At 34.6% G+C, this 24,683-nt stretch overlaps 3 protein-coding genes, 1 long non-coding RNA gene and 1 pseudogene across 5 annotated transcripts; 1 reads left to right on the top strand and 4 right to left on the bottom strand.

Annotated features, from left to right (window-relative positions):
• Nucleotides 1-5,503: 5,503 nt before the first annotated feature.
• On the bottom strand, nucleotides 5,504-7,766 carry LOC104758344 (uncharacterized). 2 transcript variants are annotated; one of them, XR_762676.3, is made up of 7 exons: nucleotides 7,371-7,766; nucleotides 7,100-7,194; nucleotides 6,891-7,018; nucleotides 6,676-6,773; nucleotides 6,541-6,588; nucleotides 6,279-6,374; nucleotides 5,504-5,731 (listed from the first exon to the last, which is right to left on the bottom strand). It is a non-coding gene; the product is annotated as an uncharacterized LOC104758344 (long non-coding RNA). The 2 variants fall into 2 exon arrangements; XR_015586664.1 differs by having other exon boundaries at nucleotides 6,965-7,018; nucleotides 7,371-7,751.
• A 3,704-nt stretch (nucleotides 7,767-11,470) lies between these two features.
• On the bottom strand, nucleotides 11,471-13,869 carry LOC104758343 (E3 ubiquitin-protein ligase RING1-like). The gene is made up of 2 exons (XM_010481184.3): nucleotides 12,764-13,869; nucleotides 11,471-11,809 (listed from the first exon to the last, which is right to left on the bottom strand). Exon 1 carries the CDS (start codon nucleotides 13,689-13,691, stop codon nucleotides 12,765-12,767), a length of 927 nt encoding a protein of 308 aa, XP_010479486.1. The 5' UTR covers nucleotides 13,692-13,869; the 3' UTR covers nucleotides 11,471-11,809; nucleotide 12,764.
• A 32-nt stretch (nucleotides 13,870-13,901) lies between these two features.
• On the top strand, nucleotides 13,902-15,246 carry LOC104758341 (thioredoxin X, chloroplastic). The gene is made up of 2 exons (XM_010481182.2): nucleotides 13,902-14,372; nucleotides 14,875-15,246. Exons 1-2 carry the CDS (start codon nucleotides 14,028-14,030, stop codon nucleotides 15,079-15,081), a joined length of 552 nt encoding a protein of 183 aa, XP_010479484.2. The 5' UTR covers nucleotides 13,902-14,027; the 3' UTR covers nucleotides 15,082-15,246.
• Nucleotides 15,247-15,387: 141 nt separating this feature from the next.
• On the bottom strand, nucleotides 15,388-18,010 carry LOC104758342 (sugar transport protein 9-like). Its single transcript, XM_010481183.3, has 4 exons — nucleotides 17,775-18,010; nucleotides 17,323-17,645; nucleotides 16,252-16,881; nucleotides 15,388-16,131 (listed from the first exon to the last, which is right to left on the bottom strand). Exons 1-4 carry the CDS (start codon nucleotides 17,911-17,913, stop codon nucleotides 15,670-15,672), a joined length of 1,554 nt encoding a protein of 517 aa, XP_010479485.2. The 5' UTR covers nucleotides 17,914-18,010; the 3' UTR covers nucleotides 15,388-15,669.
• Nucleotides 18,011-19,084: 1,074 nt separating this feature from the next.
• Nucleotides 19,085-24,673, bottom strand: LOC147924770 (uncharacterized; annotated as a pseudogene).
• Nucleotides 24,674-24,683: the final 10 nt, after the last annotated feature.

Genomic DNA, 24,683 nt, shown 5'->3' with positions numbered 1-24,683 from the left:
AAGTTGCGAACGATTTAAAACAAAAAACAAATCAAAAATACTAAAATATTGTTTCTTATATCTTCAACCTAACTATTGTACCCATTAAGGATGAGAGAAAATGAAGTAAAAATACAATTGAAGAGATTAAAAATTAAACAGTTATAAAAAAATAATATTTCAATTAACAAAAAGTCGGAAAACATGATGTAAAGTTATTGGCACATCGCACATAAGTTCACAAAATCTAAATAAATATAACATTTCATCAGAAGTTTAAGAAAATAAGATTATTTATGAAAATATTAAAACTAATCACCAATGACTCTTCTCAACCAAGATCTATAATCTAAACAATATATTTTGTCATTTATCACATTACTTGATTAATCAATAAGTATTTCAATATGAAATTTATTTGTTTTTTGAATAATTATTTTAGTATTTTTAATGAATTTTAATTATAAATCAAGTTTAATAAAGTTTTTAGTGTTTTTAAACATTTATATATTACATTTATTATGTTTTAACCGCTATTGCAACTGTTGGTCAATCAGTCGTAAAGCAAACGTACCTATTTTAAAACGTTAAACCAGTTATTCAAAACGCTTAGTAACGTTTGAAACCGCAACTACCCGCTTCCACAATCTTCCGCAAACGCTGAGTTTGATCCAGTCAGACCCTACATTTATTTATCATATTTTTAGTGACCCGTTCATGGAATTTAAAAGGGGGGAAAAAGATTAAAATAATATTAAGCCTTAACTTATTAAACAATAGACTAAATTAAGCCGAATGGGCTATTTGTCCATGTTTCTATCACACCTCTGTTTTATGTACTCAAGTCAACCATTACATAACCTGAAACTGTCTTAGTTTTTATATTCTTTACAATGTTGTCACTAAACATTAATACAATTTCTTCGGCCTTTACTTCTCAACAATAATAATAATTGGGTAGTTAGCTAGTAGCCTAGTACATATGCCCAAAGAGCTATTTATTTTTTTCTTTGCTAAAAGAACATTATGATCATGATTAATAGTGATGCAGACCTGAGCATATTCGATTGATCAGTAGATTCACGGAAACACCTTGACATTTTGTGTTTGTGTTCAATCCTATTTCTCTGAATATTAAACAAAATATTTTTGATTGGTGACAAACATTATGATTTGGGTAAATATCTTAGGGGGAGGTATTGGTTTAGGATTTAGAAAGAGTTTTAATGACTTTGTGTTTTTAAAAATCTTGCTGATTTTTAAAATCATAGAAATTTAGAAAGTAAAAATGAAGGATTCTATAAGAGATTGTTTGTCACCAATTTTTAAAATTCTTTCTAAATCCTAAACCAATAACCCCCCCTTATATAATATAATAAAGTAAGATTACTTCAAACTCATGATTTAATAAGTTGACAAGTGGCATTCTATTATTTTGATATGTGTTATTCTTCTCAAATTTAAATACTTTATTTTTTATATTCAACAAATTTATTTATACTTTTATACTAAAAAATATCTTATCATTTCTTAATATCCATTTAGTAATTATATATTTTCTAATGAGGTATCATTTATCAATATTTTATATATACCACAATATTATCATTTGTTACGAAGTAAATAGTACGATATAAAGAGTAAGGTTTTTTCAAACTCATGCTCTAATAAGTTGACAAGTGGCACTCTATTATTTTGACATATATTATTCTTCTCAAATATAAATATATTATTTTTATATTCAATAAATTTATTTATACTTTCATACTAAAAAATATCCTATCATTTTTCAATATCCATTTAGTAATTATATATCTTATATACTATAGTAAAATAAGGTTTCTTCAAACTCATGCTCTAGTAAGTTGACAAGTGCCACTCTATTATTTTGACATGTGATATTCTTCTCAAATTTAAATACATTTTTTATATTCAATAAATTTATCTATACTTTTATACTAAAAAAACATCCTATCATTTCTCAATATCCATTTAGTAACTATATATTTTCTAATGAGGTATCATTTATCAATATTTTATATATACCATAATATTATCATTTGTTAGGAAGTAAATAATACAATATAAAGAGTAAGGTTTTTTCAAACTCATGCTCTAATAAGTTGACAAGTGGCACTTATTATTTTGACATGTGTTATTCTTCTCAAATTTAAATATATTATTTTTGATATTCATTAAGTTTATTTATACTTTCATACTAAAAATATTCTATCATTATTCAATATCCATTTGGTAATTTTATATTTTCTAATAAGATATCATTTATCAATATTTTAGATATACCATAACATTATCATTTTTTAGGAAGTAAATAATATAATATAGAAAATAATATAATATAAATAAAATTATATAAGATGTATTTAAATATGAATGGAAAAATACTAAACAGAAAATGACACATGTCACAAAAAGAAAATGCCAAATGGCAACTATGAGAGCATGTCAAAAGAGAACCTTATGTTATTATATAATACTAGGTGGGTGCCCGCGCTACGCGCGGGTTGTTTTTTTGGTTTGTGTTTTTATTTTGTATTGTGACATTTGCTTATAGGATGTTTTTGTGTTGTTTTTATAATTATGTGTGTTTAATAGCAGTCAGTGCTCTAATTTCTTACTCTGTAATAGATGTTTTAGTAGTAGTTTGATTTCAATTCCTTTTCATCGAGATCATTTGGAAAAATAATAGGAAACACCTTAAAGTTTAAAGTTAGTCTTTAATTAAAATAAGTTATTCTAACCTCAATTCTATTTTCTCATGCTATAAATCTCTGATTTATTTACCCAAGTTAAGAAGTATTTTAATTTTAGTAAATTAAACACTAAGTTATATAACTTTGTTCAATTATCTAGATTAACATTTTATCAGTACTTATTGTGTTTTTAACTTTGAATTATACGTATTTATAAATTTAATACTCTGACGATAATAACTTTTCTGTTTGGTATGTTTTAATGGTTGTTCATATCTATATTAAGTAATTATTTTTAAAAATTTGGTTTCGGTATTAAAATTTAATCTGATGTATATCATATTTTTATTTTAACGGATATAATTATTTGACGAGTTATATCGTTATAATATTGTACTTACGAGATAGATTTAATGACGCCTTTTTTTTCCTTCTTAAATGTAAGTAGTATTATTTCATAGGTTTATTGTTAGGAGGCCTCTAATAATTATTTATTCTAGTTTGTAATTATTTTTTTGGTTGTAATGTAATTTTATTATAAATATATTTTTTAATTGACCCATTTGGGGCTTCGGTATACACTTCATTAATTATTTAAATTGTCAATGTAAATTACAAATGCAATTCTCATTTTTAAGAGGTTATTTAATCCGGTGTGTGTTGCAAGTTAAAATCTTTTTTATACTTATATGTAGTCTTCTTTAGATATTTCCCTAAATAATACCTGCCACATATCGTTGTATCAACCTAGTAGTATTAACAAAACTCCATCAATTTGTATTTACTTCCTTAAAAACAGTTTGCCTGTTTTAACTCTCCTATTTCGGGCGAGAAGATTTAATTATTTTAGTCCATAATAATATATTAAGTTAAGTAACTGTATTGTTGGGCCATACGGCCCAAATCAATTATTAAGAATCATAATATTCACTTTTAAAATTAAACAAATAGTCGAAGGGGTAATATCTTTCCCAAATTCGCCGTTGTCTACTGTAAGCAGCGGTGGTTCTTGTTCGGGGTTTTGGTTTCTTCTATTTATCTCCTTGTTTGTCCAATCATCGACCCTGATTTACTGCGGTTGTGAAGATTGATCTGCTCTATCGGATTTGTGTTGATATTTTCCAATTTTAATTTGTTATTTGGACGTTTGTTTATTCAATTGAATGGTCTGTTTTAATTATTTCTTCCATTATTTTTAAAACAAACTTTGTTTATTTTAATTTTCTGAAATATTTTTATTTAGGGTTTTTTATAATTTTTTCCCTTTTTTTGCTAATATTTGAATCTACTTATGTTTATGGTTTTAATGTTTTTGTTTTCTTTTTTCATTTTTTGATTATTGCATGTTCTTATGTTATTTTATTTTTATTTTAATCTCAATGTCTGTGTATTTAATTTGTTTGGTTGTTTTCATAATTTTATTTAATCAAAAGTCACTAAGATTTGGATGTTCAATAATGTTTTTTTTGTTATTGATAGAAAAGAAAGAACTTTATTATTTATTTATTTTTATAACTTCAAAGTTTGCATACAATTTGATCAAGGGATATAAAAGCAAGTAATTTTATGGGTATTTTCCCTAAAAAGCAAGTACATTGGTCCTTGGTCTATTTTCTTCCTTCTTTAGAGATGTTTTGTTGTAATGAATTTCCTTCTCTCAGCCACTTTTTAGTTGTTTCCCTCCATTGCTATTGTTCTTTGAACTTGTTGGTTTGTTCTCTATGAAGTTTGGTCCTCTTTTATTGTTTTTGTTCTGTAACATTAAACTTGTATGTTATACGTAGTGGTTTTGTAAATGTAAAATAATAAATGCTGTGTTTACCGTTGTTGGGTTGTTTGTTGTTGTAGCGGTTTTATGTTTGTCACCCTGAATTTGTTATATTTTGGGGGATACTTTAATGGGGGGACTCTTATTTCAAAGATGTAATCGTTTCCCTCAAGATCACTTAAGCTTGTTGGGAAGTTATTAGTGTGTGCTCCTCTTCCCTTCATATTGGTGTAGTTATTATCAGTGTTAATCTTATCTTGTTAGATGATAAGTGAAGATATTTGTTGTGTAGTTGGGTTTTTATTATGTTTCCTTACCATCTCTGCCAATAGTGTTGTTGGTGATTTGTTGATGAGTTTCTTAATTTCATTGTCTCTGACAATAAAAGTGGTTGATTTTTCCCCATCATGAACTGCGAGCTCCACTCGGTACCTTCAAATTTGTCGAATATTGTTTGTTATTATTGTTGGTTTTGAATTTGTATATGTGAGATTTGTTGTGTATTACTTTAAGTGGTGTACCTTAGGTGCCCTTCTGTATTAGGGGAATCGCACGTGTTACACTTTAAAAGTGTTGACCTAACGCCCAAGTTTCTGTCACAATTTGTACATGCATTGTATGTCCATCCCGCTCTTCGTAAGACTCGGATAATTTTTGCATTGCATTGGAATTCAGCTTCCTGAGACTGTTTTAAATATATTTAAATGTACTTTTAAAAAAAAGTATTTATTGTATATGAAATTACTGTATTATTAAAGAAACATGTGCATTTGCATTTGCTTGGTACTCCTGTAGTTGTGCTATTGTGACCATCTCTTTTTTCCGTACTCCTTCCTTTGTTTCAACATGTCCATATGATGCTCCTTCTTCTATCCCCATCCTACATGCATTAATTTGGTTTCAATTGTGTATATTTACTATGTTTACTATATTTTTTTTTGGTCGTTTGTTTGGGTTGATGTATCTTGTTTCACTTACACGTGTACATCTAGCCACCTAACCACATTCACAATCAACAGCGGAATAACAATACCAATAACAATATCCAATAATATCCAATAATAAACCAATACTATAGCATAAGCAATATCCAATAACAAGATAACCAATAATCCAATAACCAATCATCAGAAAACATGAAACCAACAACCTAACAATGTTTCTAATGACTCAACTCTAGCAACCTAACAATGCCAGACGACATCCAATCGAGTCCCTAGAACATCCTCCTCTTCATCGCCTTGATTCCACGATCGCACTTTGCCTTTACCTGCACCACAAACACATATTGAGATGCATGAGTATTTGATAAACACTCAGTGAGGCAATCCTCCTATCTATTGGGCTATACACACAAGCAACAATGATTCCAATGTTCCAAACAAACAACAAACAAAACAAACAAACCAGGTAATCAAACATCGTCTCGCTGGAAGGGAGGTGTCGACCGACACCAGCCTAGTGTGGATCGACACTGGCCTTGGTGTCGACCGACACTACCCACAGTGTCGAGCGATGCCCACAGTGGGCTGAGACTGGTTTAACTATGAAAGCCTGGAGTTATGAAAGGCCCAAGGATAGTTTTTTGTTAGAGGAAGAAATTTGTAACTGGCCCAAGGATATTTAGAATGAAATAGTTATGTTTGAAAACCAATTAATGACGAGAAGGAGAAGAACAGTTTTCAATAACGTAACCATTTTTTCAAAAACTTAGATAAACCAAAGCAAACAGACCAATTACGGGACCCCTTAAAGGCATATTACTTTCTAGATTTGTACGGATTCATATGAGGGAATATATTGAGGAAGTGGATTACTTTGTTGAAGTAAGAGATGAAGGGATGTATGTTTAATGATAGAAAAGGACCACCATCTTTCCCAGCAATTTCCCATTCTTTGCAAGCCCTATTATCCTGCATTTGAACCCATAATTTATTAGGTTAGCCTGAAGCAAGAGAAGGTAGATACCCAAAATTTTTATGTGGGAATTGTGATAACCAAATGATACAACAAAATCGCAAGAAAAAGCTTGGCGAGTTATTATGTGGTAACTGTTCAAAATTTTCTGTGTTATGTTACCTTTGAAGCTGCGATTTGATGATGTCGACGACATCTTGTGCTGTGACACTGCAGCAAAATTTTAAAATTAAGTAGAGGGTATACATGATTCCCAAGACCATTAAAAATCTGTAGATTTGACTGAACATGACTTACGATCCAAAAATTAGTTTGCCTTTACCGCCTTTGCGTTTAACCTTGAAAGCCCCAACGCTTTTCAATATCATGGCCTGTTATTGCGCCTCTTCTTTCACCTGCAAAGAGGTTCCACGCAAAGAGAAGAACAACAAACAAAATTCTCAGGTGAAACTCAAACACCAAAAGTTTACATGATGAACAAAATGAAACAATCAGAGAATGATCCATCTCACAGGCAATATAGCAAGTAAGAGCTTCTGCTATGTGAATGGAAGTTCCATAGTTGAGGGTGACTTAAGCAGCTTACTTGAGCAGAAGTGGAGTCATAAGCTGAGCCTTTCCAGTGGGGAAGAGGAAGTTTCTGAAAAATCCAGCTTTGACATCTAGCTTAATATCTGTCTTTTAAAACAAAGAACCTTAATATATTGAGGAAGTGGATTACCTTGTTGAAGTAAGGATGAAGGGATGTATGTTTAATGATAGAAAAGGACCACCATCTTTCCCAGCAATTCCCGATTCTTTGCAAGCCCTATTATCCTGCATTTGAACCCATAATTAATTGGGTTAGCCTGAAGCAAGAGAAGGTACGAATAAAGCTTATTATCTGTCTTTTAAAACAAAGAACCTTGAGTTATTTCCTGGCAATTATTTTGTAAGAGTCATTTTGTCGAGCAGCTTATAGAGACATCGTTGAAAGTCACAAAGAAACTTACCGGCTTCTTCAATGCAGGTCAAACTTTGCTATCGGACTCTCTCGCCGCTGAATTGGCTTCCATGGAGTTGATAGAACCCCTATAGAACCACCATCACTGGAACCAATGTCATCGATTATCTCAGAACTGAACCAGTAAAGAGAAGGCAAAGAAACCCTCAATTGACGAAGCCTAAGTCTCTCATCAACGGCGAGCTCGAAATCCAAATTAGATACGAAACAAGAACTATCACAAATACTTATTCCTCGGAGAGAACTAAGAAATCAGGATTTTGGCGATAATTAGGGAGACACCCAATTGACTAAAATGGCGAAGAAGACGAGCAGGAGACTAAAATGGCGAAGAAGACGAGTAGGAGATGGAGCCTTTTTTTTGTTTTTCTTTTTTTTTAAAACTAAATCGTTTTTTTTAGGGCTGGGCATTCGGGTAACCCGTTTGGGTTTGGGTATTACCCGTTCGGGTTTGGATAAACGGGTTTAGAAAAATAGAACCCATTGGGTATTTTTAGATATATGGGTTCGGTTCGGTTTGGGTACTATCGGGTTCGGGTCGGTTTGGGTTACAAATTTTGGAACCCGATTAGCACCCGAACTATCGGGTACCCGAAAAAAAATCTCTAAAATTAATTAAATTTATCTAAATTTTGACTTATGTAACAATTTATTTTAGATATTTTGATTATTTTTGATATTTAAGTATAAAACTAAATGAAATATTCGAAATTATAATCATAATTTTGGATAATTGCATTATATTAATGGTAAATATTATAAATATGTTTATAGGTTTGGGTTGATGGGAACCCAAACGGGTACCAGGTATTACCCGACCCTAACCCGAACCCACGGGTATTGGAAAATAGAACCTAATAGGGTTTTATAGGCAAACCCGTACCCAACCCGAACCCGGTTTTTCGGGTCGGGTTCCGGATTGGGTATTCGGGTACGGTTTTTATGTCCAGGCCTAGTTTTTTTCTTTCTCTGAAATCAGTGGTTAGACACTTATGGGCTGAAGTAGGCCCAATTTTGTTTTTCTCTCTTTCAACAAAAAAAAGAGTACACGTGTCACTCTGTTGGGTGCTGACATGTCAAGCTGAGGGAGAGAGTTCACCTACTTTCATATATATGATTGTCATTTGTTAGGAAGTAAATAATACAATCATATATATGAAAATAAGGTTTCACTTTCTTATTATTGATACATTTAACATTTAATTTTTGGGGCATTAACAAAACTATCCCTTTTTTCATGCCCCTTTTTTTAAATACCCCTCCATGTTAACCATTTTTAAAACTATCATTCTTTATGTATAAAATGATTAAATTACCCTTTCTTTGAGTGACAGCAAGAATGTACTGTCACTAAAATCAAAAATTTCCCGCAAAAATTTTTTTTTTCCACAAAAAAATGAAAAAAAAAGTTCCAGCCAAAATTACGAAAATGGATTTTTCCGCCAAAAGTTTTAAAATTTATACTTTATAAAAACCTTGTAAACGCTTTTAAAAATCTTTTAAAAATCTTGTAAATGCTTTTATAAGGTTATTATAAGGTTTTTAAAAGCTTTTTAAAAAGTTTTCTTATCAGATTTTTATAAAGCATTTACAAAGTTTTTATAAGGTTTTTTATAGGGAGATTTTTAAAAATACCCATTTTCTTCTGTCACTTTTTAAAAATAGCCTTGTTGTCCATTTTCAAAAATACTCATTTTCTATGTATTATACAATTAAATTCTAAGTCCTAAACTCTAAATACTAAACCCTAACCCCTCAAAACTATATCCTAAATGTAAAATAGAGAACCCAAACCTAAAAAAAAAAATTCTAAAAATTAATTTAACATATTATAATTGTGTAAAAGAGGATAAAAATGAAAATGTTAAAGAAAAAGGGTATTTTTGAAAAGGGGTATCCCAAAAGGGTATTTCTAACAAATTATCTTTTTTTATAAGGCTTTTACTATGTTTTTATAAGGTTTTTAAAAGATTTTTATAAGGTTTTTAAAAACATTTTTTTATAAGATTTTTATAAGGCATTTACAAAGTTTTTATATGGTTTTTATAAGGTTTTATAAGGTTTTTATAAATCTTATAAAAGCGTTGTAAATTTTTTTGTCAAAAATATTTTGGCCGGGTGAAAATATGTCAGAAAATTTTTTGGCTACAATTTTTTTTTCATTTTATTGATTAAAATATTTTTCCTGTAAGGATAAAATGGTCATTAAAAATTAAAGGAGAGCAAAAATAAAAATGACCAAAGAGGAGGTATTTTTGAAAAGAGGTATATCAAAAAGAGTATTTCTAACAAATTCTCTTAATTTTTTAAAAAATAACATTTATTTTAAATTAAATAAAATATAATAAATGTACATTCATCTATACTTGAAATACACACTTGACTACTAAATTGTAACTGAAATTACATAAATTATGAGTTGCAATTTTTTCCTTTCATTTTCATTCAATCACACTATATATTATTATTGTAACTCCTCTAATTAATTTATTTTAGAAATGTAACTTTCATCCCTTGAAATCCTAAAAATAATCATTCTCACATCGTCATCCACCATATTTCAAATTCTAAATATTTTCTCTATTTTGTTTACGTTCTTGCATGGGTTCAAAACTTATGGTTAGAGTGTGCTTATATATTTTGTTAGATTTATCTTATATTTTGTTCTATTTTATTTCTTTGATTTTATGTATTTCTTCCTTCTTTATTTGTCTTCTTATTATTTTTTATTTTCAATTGCATATGTATAATAAAATATATTAGAAATGTAACTTTCATCACCTGAAATCCTATAAACATTCTCACATCATCATCTACCATATCTCAAATTCTAAATATTTTCTTTGTTTTGTTTATGTATTTACATGAGTTCAAAACTCATGGTAAGAGTGTGATTATATATTTTGTTAGTTTTATCTTATATTTTTTTTCAATATTAGTTATTTATTTTTATGTATTTCTTCCTTCTTTCTTTGTCTTCTTATTATTTTTAATTTTCAATTACATATGTATAATAAAATTTTGGTGACTGTAAAAAACAATTATCAATGTAGATTCAACAATACTTATTTCGATCAAAACCCAATGAGAGAATCAAGTTAAAGAAAATCATCTTCATTTGTGTATATTTATTTTATTTTTAAAGTATGCAATATTTTAACAAAATAAAGTATCATAATAGAATTATTAAATCAAATTTTTTAACTCTCTCTTTACTCCAAAAAATTTGCAATACATTTTTTGTATACTCATTATATTTAGTTCTTGTGATTCAAAATATAATTATATAAAGATCATTATAATGTTTGTTTATTCAAAATTTTATAATTTAATGATTTTTTTATAAAAAAAAATTTGATATTCCATTTCCAAAATTTTACTGCAAAGAGGAAATCATTAGAATTTAACCTAACAATATAGATTAAATTAAGGTGAATATAAAAGAGATTAAAAATTAAATTAATCTTTGGGATTTTTATTGCATTTCATATAATTTTATAAGAAATATATTTAATTGATACTTAAAAAATAATTTTAGAATTTAAGTATTAAATGTTTTAGGTAATTTTAAATAGGGGGATTTTCAAAAATATCCTTTTTTCTATGTCACTTTTCAAAAATACTCTTTGATGGTGTCCATATTCAAAAATACCCCTTTTTAATATATAAAATGACAAAATTATAAACTCTAAACCCCCAAATACTAAACCCTATCCCTTAAAAACTATACTCTAAATGTAAATTAGGAACCCAAAAAGGGCATTTCTAACAAATTCTCTTTTAAATATCATAGTAACATTTTTTATCATTAACAATATTTTTTAAATAAGTGGTATATTTTGATATTGTATGAATTAGATAAATAAAGTGTATTATTGACATTTAGGAAATTTGTTTGTTATATATGTATTTTTTAGGAAAAAATTCAAAAATACATTTTTTCAATATAACTTTTCAGAAATACCATTTCATAAAACTTTATTAAAAAAATTTTCTCAAAAAATTCTTACAGTTTTATGGTTATTACATAAACTAAAATGAATTAACATAACTAATACAACAACCGATATTACTTAACGAAGACAAATATTATTTGAAAATTTTTTTTTATCTTTAAAAATTATTATTACACAACAACTACATAACGGTAAACAATTTGATAACAATTACAGTACAGATAAAATTACAATTTTAAAATTGTCACTGTCGTAAAATATAAACAAATCCCTAACAAATCGAAAAGAAGGAGACGTTTTGATATGTACACAATAGATTTGAGTGAAACCTGAGTGAAAAAGCAATATACAGTTTTCTTCTTCATCTTCTTATTAGTTTTGACTTATGACTTATGAGTGTAAACAAAACGTATTTGTTCTTTGTATGGTTCGGCTCTGCTTCACGTTTTATTTTCCAATCCAAGCTAAGACACTGCACACAAACAAAACCATCATTGGGTTTAGCTTCAAGGCATTAAACATAACATAAAAACAACTCATCACCATCTTATGTGATCGAATCACAAGAGCTATGAGCCTAAGACTAGGTATGAAAACGGGTTAAGAATAGACCAGATTGTTCAACGGTTAGATACGGTCTTGTGGTTTTACGGGCAAACCCCAAGTTATAAGCCAATATGTAACATACTAGACCAGTTCGACTCAAGCTGGCTAGACCAAAACAGTTGTACCACTCTCATCATTGTCACATTAACAGAGAGTCTGTGCCATAATTGGTACGTACAAGTTCTCTAATATCCTCGTATAAATCCTGGATCTAAAAGCTCTTATTTTTCAGCATGACCATAAAAACAGAGGCAAACAAAAACTGTTTATCGACATACTGATGAGAAAAACCACATGCTAAAATACAGAGTAAAGACAAAATCTTGCAATATAAAACTGGCAAGCAAACTCAAACTCAAAAACATAGTAAGTTAGTAACCCATTGCTACAATGACCATTTCCTTTCTAGACCTAGGCGTCAACATCACGGAACGGTTATGACTTTCATAGACTCATGCATCACAATTAAGGTGGGTCTAGTTTCTCATAGACCAACTAGTAAGCAAAGAAAAAGCTACTTCTACCCAGAGGAGTAGATAAGAGCAAGTAAAAAAGACTGTACTTCTGCATGATTTCATCTACAATCTTTAAGTCAAGCTACAAAATTCAAAGGCTATCGAACCAACTTAGACTGATACCTTATATTAGACATCAACACAGATGCCTAAAAATGCTTATCCCGATTTTGTTTATGAGGTCCTTCTAACAATAAATCAGTTTTCATATCTACCAATTCTCAATTCTCAGACACCGAGAAGTAAACCACTTTGCTCACAGACATCAGAGCCAAGATTAACCCGGATAGAAGAAAATCACAAACCTCAATCCAAATCGTCTTCTCTAGTATCCATATCAGATCCACTGCCAGAGTCCGAATTTGCATCTGGTCTCCTGAATGACCAAGGAAACGATATACTAAACCTCCTCGGCGTATGCGTCTCACCAGATGATCCTTCCCCGTCTCCACTCGTCTGACCTCCACGAGTCCTGTTCTCATAATCAAGATCATCCGTGGGTAACTCATGTCGACAAACCGGACACGAGTTATGCAGCTGCAGCCAGGGAAGCAAGCAATCATGATGGTAAACATGCTTACAAGGCATCTGCTTAGCTTCAATACCATCTTCAAACTCATCCATACAAACAGCACATTGATTCATTTCCGATTGCAAAATCTCTTTACTCACTTTCACAGTCGGGAGGGCATCGATGGCTGATTTAGAAGCTGGAGGAGTTCCGTATCGATTCTGATCATCTTCAGCTAGTTGTTGAATCAGATCCTCGAGACCACGCCCAAAGAAGTAGTCTCCGTGATTTCCTGGTAACGGATTAGCTGGATCGGAGAGTTGATTCTGATTCTCGACGAGAAACTGAACATTGATTCCGCTTGATTGAAGTTGCAGGAGATGGTTATGGATAAACCTAACCGGATCGAAAGATTGCTGAGTAGTAGTAGTAGACTGTGGCTCCATCGATTGCCCTAAGAAACTCGGATTCGTGAAGTCCATGACTGGGATGAAAGGTAAGCGAGATGAGATTGGATCCGACATCGGGAGAATCAGATTGGGGATTGGGTTCGGGTTAGGGTCTACGTATTCTTCGAGGAAACCTCCGTTGCAAAGAGGACAAAATGGATCAGCGGAGGAAGTAATAGTGATTGTGATCGTCTGATTGCATTGATAGCAGAAGAACATCTTCTCCGTCTCCGCCGCGACGGAGGATCCGATTGTGTTTCCGCCGGAAGTCATGACGGAATCTGCAAATCTCTGAAAACGTTGAAGACGAGAGAGAGAGAGAGAGAGAAAGAGAAAGACGTTTCAGCGAATCTGTAATTGTGTCGCCTAACTCAATCTTTTGGAATAATGGGCTTCAGGCCCGGCCCGGCCCGGCCCACCTGTTAGGAATGATTTTGTCAAAGTATGGGGTGAAATTAAAAGAAGAAAAAAGTGTTGGACTTTAAAACAAATTGATGACGGACTTTAAAACAAATTGATCAACTGCTTTCCTTCCTATGCCACACAAACGTGGTCCGCTGAGTCAACAACAGCACAGAGGAGGATTAGGAGAACGTGGACGAAGAAGCCATGGACTCTATCGTCTCCAGTTCGACGGTTCTTATCCGATCATATCTCACTCCTCCGGTTCGTTCACATTCTCCCGCTGTTTCTTCCGTCTCCGTCAAGCCTCTGAGCTCAGTTCAAGTGACCTCCGTCGCGGCTAACCGCCAACTACTTTCGTTCAGGTCCGGTGGTAGACGAACCAAGAAACTCACTAGCTCGGCGATAAGATGCGGCGGTATCAAAGAGATTGGAGAGAGTGAGTTCTCGAGTACGGTTCTGGAATCAGAACGGCCGGTTTTGGTTGAGTTCGTCGCTACTTGGTGCGGTCCCTGCAAATTGATCTATCCCGCCATGGAAGCCTTATCTCAGGTTTTTAAAAAATCGATTCTCTCTTTTGATTTTATGTGTTGATGATCACGCAATTCATACTGTTTCTGTTGAAGTTGAATGAGATCAGTTGATTTGAGATGAGAGACTTCACGAATGATTTGATGATACAAACTTGGGATTTTGTGATTCATATTGTATGAGCAACTATTGTGAACTCTTTACCATTAGCTCTAAAACTACTAAAAATGTCAGGTAGTGTCTAGAGTAGAGCTTCCTTTGCAAGTACTTAGAGAAATAGATTTGAAGAAACGACGAAGTAGACATAAAACTACTGAGTACTGACTAAACATATTTTCTAAAAATTTCAGCTAGTGTTTAGAGTAGAGCTTCATACTTAGAGAATAGATTTGAAGAATGACGAAGTAGACAATAAACTACTGACTAAACATTTCGATTCTGAGCTTTTTCTTTCCAATGCTATGTTTTGAGATTTCTTTAGTTTTCATGTTTACTGAAACTCGAAATGTTTCTTTTGTGGCAGGAATATGATGACAAATTGACGATTGTAAAGATTGATCACGACGCTAATCCCAAGTTGATAGCGGAGTACAAGGTTTATGGTTTACCTCATTTCATCCTCTTCAAGGACGGGAAGGAAGTTCCAGGTAGCAGAAGGGAAGGTGCTATTACAAAGGCCAAGCTTAAGGAGTACATTGATGGTCTTTTGAGCTCGATATCTGTTGCGTAAATCGTCTCTCTTCCCACCGGTATTCCTCTGTCTCAACACTGTATTTTTTTTTTTTTTGATAATGTAAACAAATCTCTTCAGTTGTGATCTTCATCAACCGGTTCTCGTTTGATGTGTATATCTTGCAACAAATTTTACGAATAGAAAAGAAGACTTGAGTTGTTATCAGAGTCTAACAAGGGCTTATATGCTTATATTACTTGGCCATTGTCTAGTTAGTTAGGTTTTCGTAGATCGTTCATTAAAAGCATGACTGATCATCGCAGTCTTGTTTGTTCCTCAGTCAATAGGATTTGGCTTTTGCAATTTTTGCACTTAATTTCATTTTGTGATAAAAAAGAATAGAAAAACAAATGCAACTCTATGCAAAAAAACAACAAATTTTGCTTGCATTTATTGGAATGAATCAAATAAAAGAATTCAACATTAAAGACATTTTTTCAACAACTTCCATTCTTTTTTCCTCGAATCCCGTGCACGAATTCTCACATCCTTGTTGGTTTATTCCCTTGAAAAAACAACCAAAAACCAGTGCCTAAGCACAACCGATGCCTCGACTTTGAAACCTTCAGTTTTTTTTTTTGGCTCTCAAACCTCCTTGACATAGGTTTCTTCACTTCCTCCAATAACAGCATCATCTGGGATAATACGTTTCCAGAACGGATGTTGCTTCCATACTCTTCCCATTTCTTCTATGGGAACCCCTTTTGTCTCCGGCAACAAGAAGAAGATGAAGATGGTCATGATCAGAACCATTCCTCCAAAGAAGTAGAAGAGGCCAAACTTCATGTGGCAAAGCATCGTGAGGAAGAATTGTCCAATGAGGAAAGTGAAGAACATATTGACGGAGACGTTGATGGCTTGTCCCGCTGGTCTGATTTCCAACGGGCAGATCTCACTTGGTACTAACCATCCTAGTGGACCCCATGACCATGCAAATCCTGCAACATACAAACATATGAAAGCTAGGATCCAATCCGCTGTTGCAGGTGTTAAGGTTCCCGCTCCCGTGGTTCCAAATTTCAGACCAATCAAGGTACCAACAACGATCTGCAAATTGACCCGTCAAACAAGATATGTAAGGTAAGCAATCATCTTTATATTGCATTATGAACTGAAAATGTTTCCATTTTTCACATGTATAAGCCAACTCGAAACTAGCATTTTTACCTGGCTAACGATCATTTGGATGCCTCCTTCAAGGAAGAGAATCCTTCTTCCGTATCTGTCAACGGCATAGATCGAGACAAGGGTAGAGACAACATTGACCGCACCCGTAATAACAGCTGAGATGAGCGAGGCATCATCCCCGAAACCGAGAGTTTTAAAGAGAACGGGAGCGTAGAACATTATCACATTGATACCAGTAAACTGTTGGAAGAAAGGAATCGTAGAACAGAAAACAAGTGCGGGTCTGTATTTGGCCTCGTTGAAGATGTTCTTCCATGGATTCTCCACTTTCTTAGCAGCCTCACAAGCATCACAAAGATCTTGAAACTCCTCATCTACGTTATCAGCTCCACGAATCTTTTGTAACATCTCTCTCGCTTGTTCGTACTTGCCTCTCTCGAGCATTGAGTTTGGTGTATCAGGCAAGATAAAAGATCCGATAACCATAATGACTGCCGGAACAGCGGCTAAACCCAAGGACACTCTCCATCCATGCCGGGCCATTTTAGATGTTCCATAGTTGATTAGGTTTGCAAGCAAAATCCCAATGGTTATAGCCATTTGAAACCCGATGTTAAGTGCTCCTCGGATCTTTGCAGGCGCCATCTCCGAGAGATAAACCGGAGTAGACTGTGGAAAAATAAAGTTTAACCATGATCGGAAGATGAGCCATAACAAAACCAAATCAGACTTTTCAAACTACACAGTAACAGTATTTTTATAGCAAACAAATCAATCAAAACCGGATTTGTGCAACCAATTTTCATCGAAATAAACCAATATTTTTTGAACCAGAAAAAAATGAAAACCAATAGCCATTAAATTTTCTTATACCAAAATTAGATAGTATTAATTAAAAATAATTATTTTATATATTCTTTCAATGGTTTCAATTAATTTTAGACCAAACTGAAACTGTACCGATAAATTAAGCCGATTGAAAAGTGTAATTTGACTATAGTTTGGAACCACAAACTTAAAAACGGCTCGAAAACTGAGAAAAAATTTGAACCAAACCGAGCTGAAAAATGGAATCTTAAGCACATAACAACGTTTAAGTTGTTGACTCACCTGATTAGCAAATCCAACACCGACTCCGAGCAACAATCTACCGACAATGAGCATTGCAACGTTGGTGGCAAATGCGTTGAATAGAGAACCTATGAGGAAAGCAAGCCCTCCAACAAACATGGAGATTTTGCGTCCGTACTTCCTTGTAACAGCCGAAGCTACAAAGGAAGACACAAGAGCCGCGAGGTAGAGTGAGGAAGTGAACAATTGGAGCAGTTGGTTATCGAATTTGCAGTAAGCAGTCTCGCGCTTCGCTGCGTGCATTTGCCTATCCACCTCCGGGAAAAACTTGCTCAGAAACTCCCCCATTGATGTCACTCCTCCTACACAACAAAAGAAGTCACATTACATTACCCGAAACTAGAGTGGAGAGAAAACCAAAACCAAAAATAACTCAAAAAAAAGTTAATGGACACCGAAAGAAGGAAAAAGGCGAATATAAATTTACGGACCTGAGATTCCGAGGTCGTAACCGAAGAGGAGACCTCCCATAGCGGCCACAATACAGGTCATGATGACAAAGACGGTGACCCCGCCTTCATAGCTGTTTCCTCCACCACCACCATCTGATACAAAAGCTCCTCCAGCCATTATCACTTAATTGATTGTTTGTTTCTTGTTTTGCCTTTTGCTTTGTTATTCAAACAAATACTTGTGAGCTTATGATCGAAAAAACTGAAGAGCTTGTGAGCTTCTTAAATACAAGAGTATTCGTGGTCTATTAATAGGAATGGATTGCTTTATTAGCTATTAGAGATTTGTCTTTGCTTGTGAATCGGGAAAGTGGTTTTTTCATGTTCTTCAAACCCAGTTTTAGTGGAGATCTTACTGTCTTTTTTTGACAGTTTCTTTTGTTTTATTTACGGACATATTCCGGTCTTATCTCTTTTGATTTTTTATTACATAAGACTGTAATACATATGTTGGCCGGGAAAAACATTCTCTAACCCCGAAAATAGGAACTTGTAATAATATAGTATTATTGTCTATTGAGGGATAACTCGATTTAGTTATTACATGTGTTTAGTCTATTTGGGGATTATTTCTAGTCTAGTTTGAATCAGATTTAGGATTGGTTAATAGATACATATACACGTCACTATGGAACGTTTGTTCCAGCTAATTTGAGAGACAGCATTACAAAGATATATTGTATAAAAGAAGACGAAGAAACAACCAAAGTAGACATTTTACATAGAAGAAAAATGCTCATCGTAATTATGTGGACGAAGAAACAAACAAACATTTCATTTTCGTGAAGCTTCCTCTTAAGATTTCCCAATACACATTAACACATACATATTCATCTAAATCCATGTGTTCTTTTAACTTTAAGGATACTCCCTAGTCCCTATGTTTAGTGTCCTCTTACATAACTTTAAGGATAATTATTGCCCTTAGTGTAGAAATAGTATTATACTCCCTATGTTTCATAAATCATAATACTTGATGTTTTAATAGGGATGATCATTTATTTTTGGTTTCAAATTAAGTGATGTTATCATTTTTTTAATGCAAAATTTGTATATATTTTTTTCTGCAATTTAATTATTTTACGATTGGTTGAATTGTGTTAAATTGATAAAAAAATAATAAATTTATATATATAAAAATATAAATGGTTTCTTAGTTTGTGAGCTTTAAAGTTCTTTATATGTTAATGTTTTTTTTTGGCTTGGTTGTCAAAGATTTTGAAATGTGAAAAATATAAACAAAAAAATAAAGTTATTACTTTTTTTTTTTTTTAACATCTAACATTTTATTAGATAGTAAATGGGTAGTACAATCTGTTAACAAACCAAGTCGGAGGTACTGTATAAACTTCATACAAGGAATTAATAACACAAGCATATCGTGAGAGTTTATCCGCTGCAGAGTTTCTTTCTCGATTGATGTGGTCTAAAGACGATTCCGGAAGCTTTGCTGTCCAATGGCGAATATCTGATAACATGGTGCCCAATTCCAAGTGATCTCCACTATTGTTGATGAGGGAAACCAGTTCTTTATTGTCTCCTTCAAACCATATATGTCGCAAACCATGTGCCCATACTATTTGTAGAACATGTAAGAAACCTAGCGCTTCAGCTTGCAAGGATGATTTAGTTGGTTTTAGCTTCGCACAGCCTGCCAATATTACCTTTCCATTGCTATCTCTAAGTATCCAGCCTGTATTTGTGAAAGATCGGTTTTGCTGGTATCCACTGTCAAAGTTACATTTGAGCCAACCTGGTGGGGGGTGGTGTCCATCTACTGCATCGGTTGTTACTTCTATCATGGTCCACTGTTTGTTGAGAGGGTGTTCCTTCAGTACTGTCTTTGTAATTAGCCTCAAACCATTCACAAGCATCATGTTTTCCTTTTCTTGCCACATCCTCTGGAGGTCTTGATATTTTTGGAAGATGAAATCATTTCTGGACTTCCAAAGTCTCCACATTATCCAGAAAGGCAGGAGGCGTTGATCAAGAGATATGGATGTATCCTTATAGTTATGCAGTAGCAGTCTCACATTAACTTCTAAATCATTAGCAAAACTGTTGTAGCCTACGTGGGTATTCACACATCTCCAAACAGCCTGAGCGAAAGAACAGGTAAAGAGAAGGTGATTGATTGTTTCTTCTTCTCGACAACATCTTTAACATATTGGATCAGCAGGTATCATTCTTGTTCGAAGCTGAGATGTTGTCGCTACAGCACCTGATAAGCAGTTCCAGATGAAATGTTGGATTTTTGGAGCAATTTTCAGTTTCCATACTTCCTTTTTCAGAACGATCGATCCTTGCGGGGGAGGGACGACTTGATCTTCTGGGATATTAACATGTGTTGTTACCCAATATCCTGAACGAACACTATACTGAGCATTTGAAGTGTACGCCCAGTCATAGGTGTCATGATCCGCATGCTTAGATATGTATAGCTCCTTAGCTAAATCTTGGTCTTCTGGATTAAGAACGCCCTCAAAGATGATCGGATCCCATTCTCTGGTTCCTTCTTTCCATAAATCTGATATTGTTAGATTGGTATCCAAGACTGGGCCAGAAGCTGCTCTTGGTGGCAATGAAGGCAGCCAAGGGTCTTCCCATATCTTTATTGTCCGACCATCTCCAATTCTTGCCCGAAGCCCTTGTTTCAACAATTCTTTTCCATTTTGGATGGATTTCCAACCATACGAGGATCTTGGTCTCATTTCGGCTTGTAAGTAAGAAGTATGTGGATGATACATACCTTTGTATAAGCGTGCCAACAAGCTTTGTGGATTCTTCAATATTCTCCATGCTTGTTTTGCTAACAGTGCTCTGTTAAACTCATGTAAATCTTTAAACCCCAGGCCTCCTTCTGATTTTGGGAGAGACATTCTGTTCCAAGCGACCCAAGGAATTTTTCTTCGACCTCTTTCTTTTCCCCACCAGAAGGTTGCAAGAACTTTTTGTATTTCTTCACATAGAGAAAGGGGCAGCAAGAAGCAATTCATTGAGTAAACTGGTAGAGCCATCCCTATAGCTTTAATGACTATTTCTTTGCCAGCAGGTGATAAATACTGAAGGGACCATCCTTCTGTTCTTCCCTTAACTTTCTGCACTATATGATCAAACATCTCTACTTTTCTTCTGCGAAACTGTTCTGGGAGGCCTAGATATTTTCCTCCACCTCCAACATTATAAATTTGCAGATGTCTTTGTAATCTCTGACGCTTGGACTCACAGATTTTCATACCAAAAATGATGGAAGATTTTGTGTAGTTGATCATTTGACCTGAGATTTCCTCATATTTCTTGAATATAGCAGCCATATGTTGACAATTTGATTCCGTTGCTCGACAAAAGAAAAGAGAATCATCAGCAAACAGGAGGTGTGATATGTTAGGACAATCTCTCTCTAGCCGTAGCCCATGAATATGACTATCTTCAACGGCTGTAGTGATCATTTGGCTTAGTACTTCCGCACAAAAAAGAAAAAGGTAGGGTGAAAGAGGATCACCTTGGCGTAGTCCTCTTGATGGTTGAATGTAGCCGTAAGGAGAACCATTGATTAATACTTCATAGGAGACTGATCTTACACATCTCATAATCCACTGAACCCACTGACTGTCAAAACCCAACTGAATCATGACTTGTTCCAAGAAATCCCACTCTACTCTGTCATAAGCCTTACTAATATCTGTTTTGATAGCCAAGTAACCACTTTGACATTCCCTTTTTGACTTAAGGGAGTGGATCAATTCATGTGCTATCAGGACATGATCCGAGATATTACGCCCTGGGACAAAAGCAGCCTGGGACTCAGAGATGACTAGTCCTAAGCACTTTTTTAGTCGCATCACCAAAATCTTTGAGATTATTTTGTAGTTCACTGTACAAAGACTTATAGGGCGGTAGTCGGCTATACTCTTTGCGTCAGTAGTCTTAGGAATTAGACAGAGTTGAGTATGGTTTACCGTCTTGTCGAGTTCTCCAGATTCAAAGAAGAATTTAACCATTCTGCATACATCACTGCCAATCAACTCCCAAAATTCTTGGTAAAATCCTGCTGTAAATCCATCAAAACCCGGAGCTCGTTCTGCACCTATGAGGAAAACTGCTTTTTTTTATCTCAGAATCTGTAACAGGCCTCGTCAACTCTCCGTTCATCTCTGTCGAGACCCTTCTTGGTAGAGTAGAGATGGTACTTTCAAATTCTGTTCCTTTTGAAGTAGAGAACAAATTTTGAAAGTATGTCTCTGCCACTTTGCCAATTGCATCATCACGATAATGTTCGATGCCATTGTCATCAATGACAGATTTGATACGGTTGCGGGATTTCTGTACCTTTGAGGAAGCATGGAAATACTTGGTATTACGGTCTCCTACTTGTAGCCATCGGTTTCTGCTCTTCGTTTTCCAATGCTTTTCTTCATCTCGATATGCCTGGTTAAGCTCACGTTGCAGTTTATGAACTTCAGACATCGGGGTTGTGTGATCTCGTTCTGCAGCATCTAAACGAAACTTGAGACACTGGATAAGTTCTGCAGAATTTGTCTTGTTTCTTTTCTTCCACTGTGATAACTCTTTTCGACACATCTTAAGCTTGTTTTGAAAGCTTCCTGTTTCATCAAGAACACCACGATTCCATCCTCTATGCACTGAATCGATAAAATCTTGACTGCGCGAGTATCTTTTATTGTAACGAAATTGTCCTCGCTTAGTCAGAGTTTCTTCTGCAATGTCTATAATAACAGGGGCATGGTCTGAACCTGCTAGTGTTAAGAATTCTGTTTCTGAAGCTGGATACATCGTTTGCCAGTCTGAGTTCACAAAAACTCTATCAAGGCAGGATTCAATCGTTTCCTTCTGGCGCTTCCCAACCCAACTGAATGGATTACCTTTAAAGTTCAAATCTTTCATATTACAGCAAGTAATCATGTTGTTAAAGTCTCTGCAACTACTCTTACTGCGTGTTCTTCCACCTTTTTTCTCTGAAGCATCCAAAATTTCATTAAAGTCGCCACAAAGCATCCAAGGACCAGTTCTGTTCATTGATATTCTTTGAAGTCTCTCCCATAAGTGATGTCTTTCACTTGGGATAGGATTCCCATAAATGCAAGATAAGTAGAAATTAAAGGATTTATATTGAACATATAGATCTACTAATCTTACATCATGGGAAATAACTTGAACTGACAGATAGTTTTTCCAAAACACTGCTAGACCACCACTTAAACCTCTAGGAGATACAAGACACATATCATCAAATCCCAAACTGACACCCAAATCTCTGATGTAGTTATCTTGCTGTTTAGTTTCCATAAGGAACATCATGTCCAAGAGATACACCTTCTGCATCTCTTCTAGGCGTCGAACTGTCAAGGGTTGTCCCATTCCCTGACAGTTCCAAAATCCAACTCTCATGGAACCGGTGGTGGTACCGGCCCCACCGCGGCTCCGTCCATGTGGTTCTGTTCATAGGAAGCTAAGTTGCTTTCAATCTTCACTGTAGAAATCTCAGGGTCTCGACTAACTTGTCTTTTGGCAGAACTTGTTGATGCCGAGCTGTCTTCACACTGTTTTCTCTTCTTAGCATTCCGAGTCAGCATCTCAACAGCATCCTGATTCTCCCCTATTACATCAACAAATGCAGGTATTGGATTAGCAAAAACAACCTCATCATTATCTGGTTCTCCCGAACTGGCAGAGGAGATACCCTCCAAGGCATTATGTAGAGGGTCGATGTCAGACAGGATGTCCATTTCGTCAGCATTTGGAACATCTTGATCATCATGATTGTCTGGATTGTTGTCGTCCTCATTATCGGCTAGTTGTTGATTGTCTTCTTCAATCTCTTCTATCTGGACTCCTATGTTTCCATGGAATTCATGGTTACCATCATTGTCATCATTGTCATCCCCATCAGAGTCTAGGCCACCATTTTGGAGTAGACAACTACCCGAATCATGAGACATCAAGCCACAAACAGAGCAGAAACCCCTGAGACGTTCGTAAAAGAAGCTTATCACAGTGTTGACTCCCGGGGTGAACTGGTAGTTTCGTTGGAAACGCAGAGGTCACTCAACATTCCAGTTGACCCTAACTCTCACGAACTGAACACGGTTAAGGTTGTCAGCATCAAAATCAGTGCCCATCATGTCACCGAGGGATCTTGCGATTGAGTCAATGACCCCTAGATTCATGTATTGAAGTGGAATTCCACGGATTTGTATCCAGAATGGGATGAGATTGAGAGTGGCAGGATCCATCTCAGGAGACCATCTTTGGAGGACTAGCATTCTTTCTGCAAAGGACCATGGTCCGCGACGGAGGACGGTTTCCATGGATTCTTCTGAAGGAAAAACAAATTGGAAACGCCGGTTCTCCACAATTCGACCCCGAACTACTCCCATCAATCCCCAAGAACGAGGAAGAGACGCAACGATTTGACGGAGGTTTTGCTTTCGAGGCATCAGAGGACGGCCCAATAGACAGAAACGATTCTCATCTGCGGCTTGCTGAACCACCGCCGCTGGCATAGTGAAAGGGGCATCATCAATGCCAAGATCAATGTTCTGGAGGGCGCGTCTAATGTTGTCAGCCATGGTGATACAAAGTATATAGAAACGATTTGGGGTTTTGTTTGAAAAGGAAACTGGTAAGCAATTGATAGAACCCATCCCCAATCGCATACTTTTATAGGGTCTGTCCCCATGAAGAACAACTGCTAAATCGTGGTTAACTGTCACAATTTTACAGGGAATAACCGCACGATCGTAGAGAGAAGGAAACCACTCCACTCCGGCTGCAAAAACTGTCAGAATCTTAACCCGAAGATGACTAGAAAGGAAGAAATCATAAAATAACTGCCATATCGCTCCAAAAATCGCCATTTTCAGAGCA

The sequence above is a fragment of the Camelina sativa genome, chromosome 17, assembly GCF_030686135.1.
Source record: "Camelina sativa cultivar CO46 ecotype springtype chromosome 17, ASM3068613v1".
NCBI classification, from domain to species: Eukaryota; Viridiplantae; Streptophyta; class Magnoliopsida; order Brassicales; family Brassicaceae; genus Camelina; species Camelina sativa.
Note: the sequence above shows the minus strand (reverse complement) of the source record. Positions and strands in the feature narration are given on the sequence as shown.

Bases quoted from the DNA above. Each gene is read 5' to 3' on its own strand.
- LOC104758343 (XM_010481184.3), bottom strand. From the start codon at position 13,691: ATGACTTCCGGCGGAAACACAATCGGATCCTCCGTCGCGGCGGAGACG.
- LOC104758341 (XM_010481182.2), top strand. From the start codon at position 14,028: ATGGACTCTATCGTCTCCAGTTCGACGGTTCTTATCCGATCATATCTC. The intron at 14,373-14,874 runs GTTTTTAAAAAA...CTTTTGTGGCAG, and splicing joins CCATGGAAGCCTTATCTCAG to GAATATGATGACAAATTGAC.
- LOC104758342 (XM_010481183.3), bottom strand. From the start codon at position 17,913: ATGGCTGGAGGAGCTTTTGTATCAGATGGTGGTGGTGGAGGAAACAGC. The intron at 17,646-17,774 runs GTCCGTAAATTT...TTTGTTGTGTAG, and splicing joins TTACGACCTCGGAATCTCAG to GAGGAGTGACATCAATGGGG. The intron at 16,132-16,251 runs GTAAAAATGCTA...GTCAATTTGCAG, and splicing joins TCCAAATGATCGTTAGCCAG to ATCGTTGTTGGTACCTTGAT.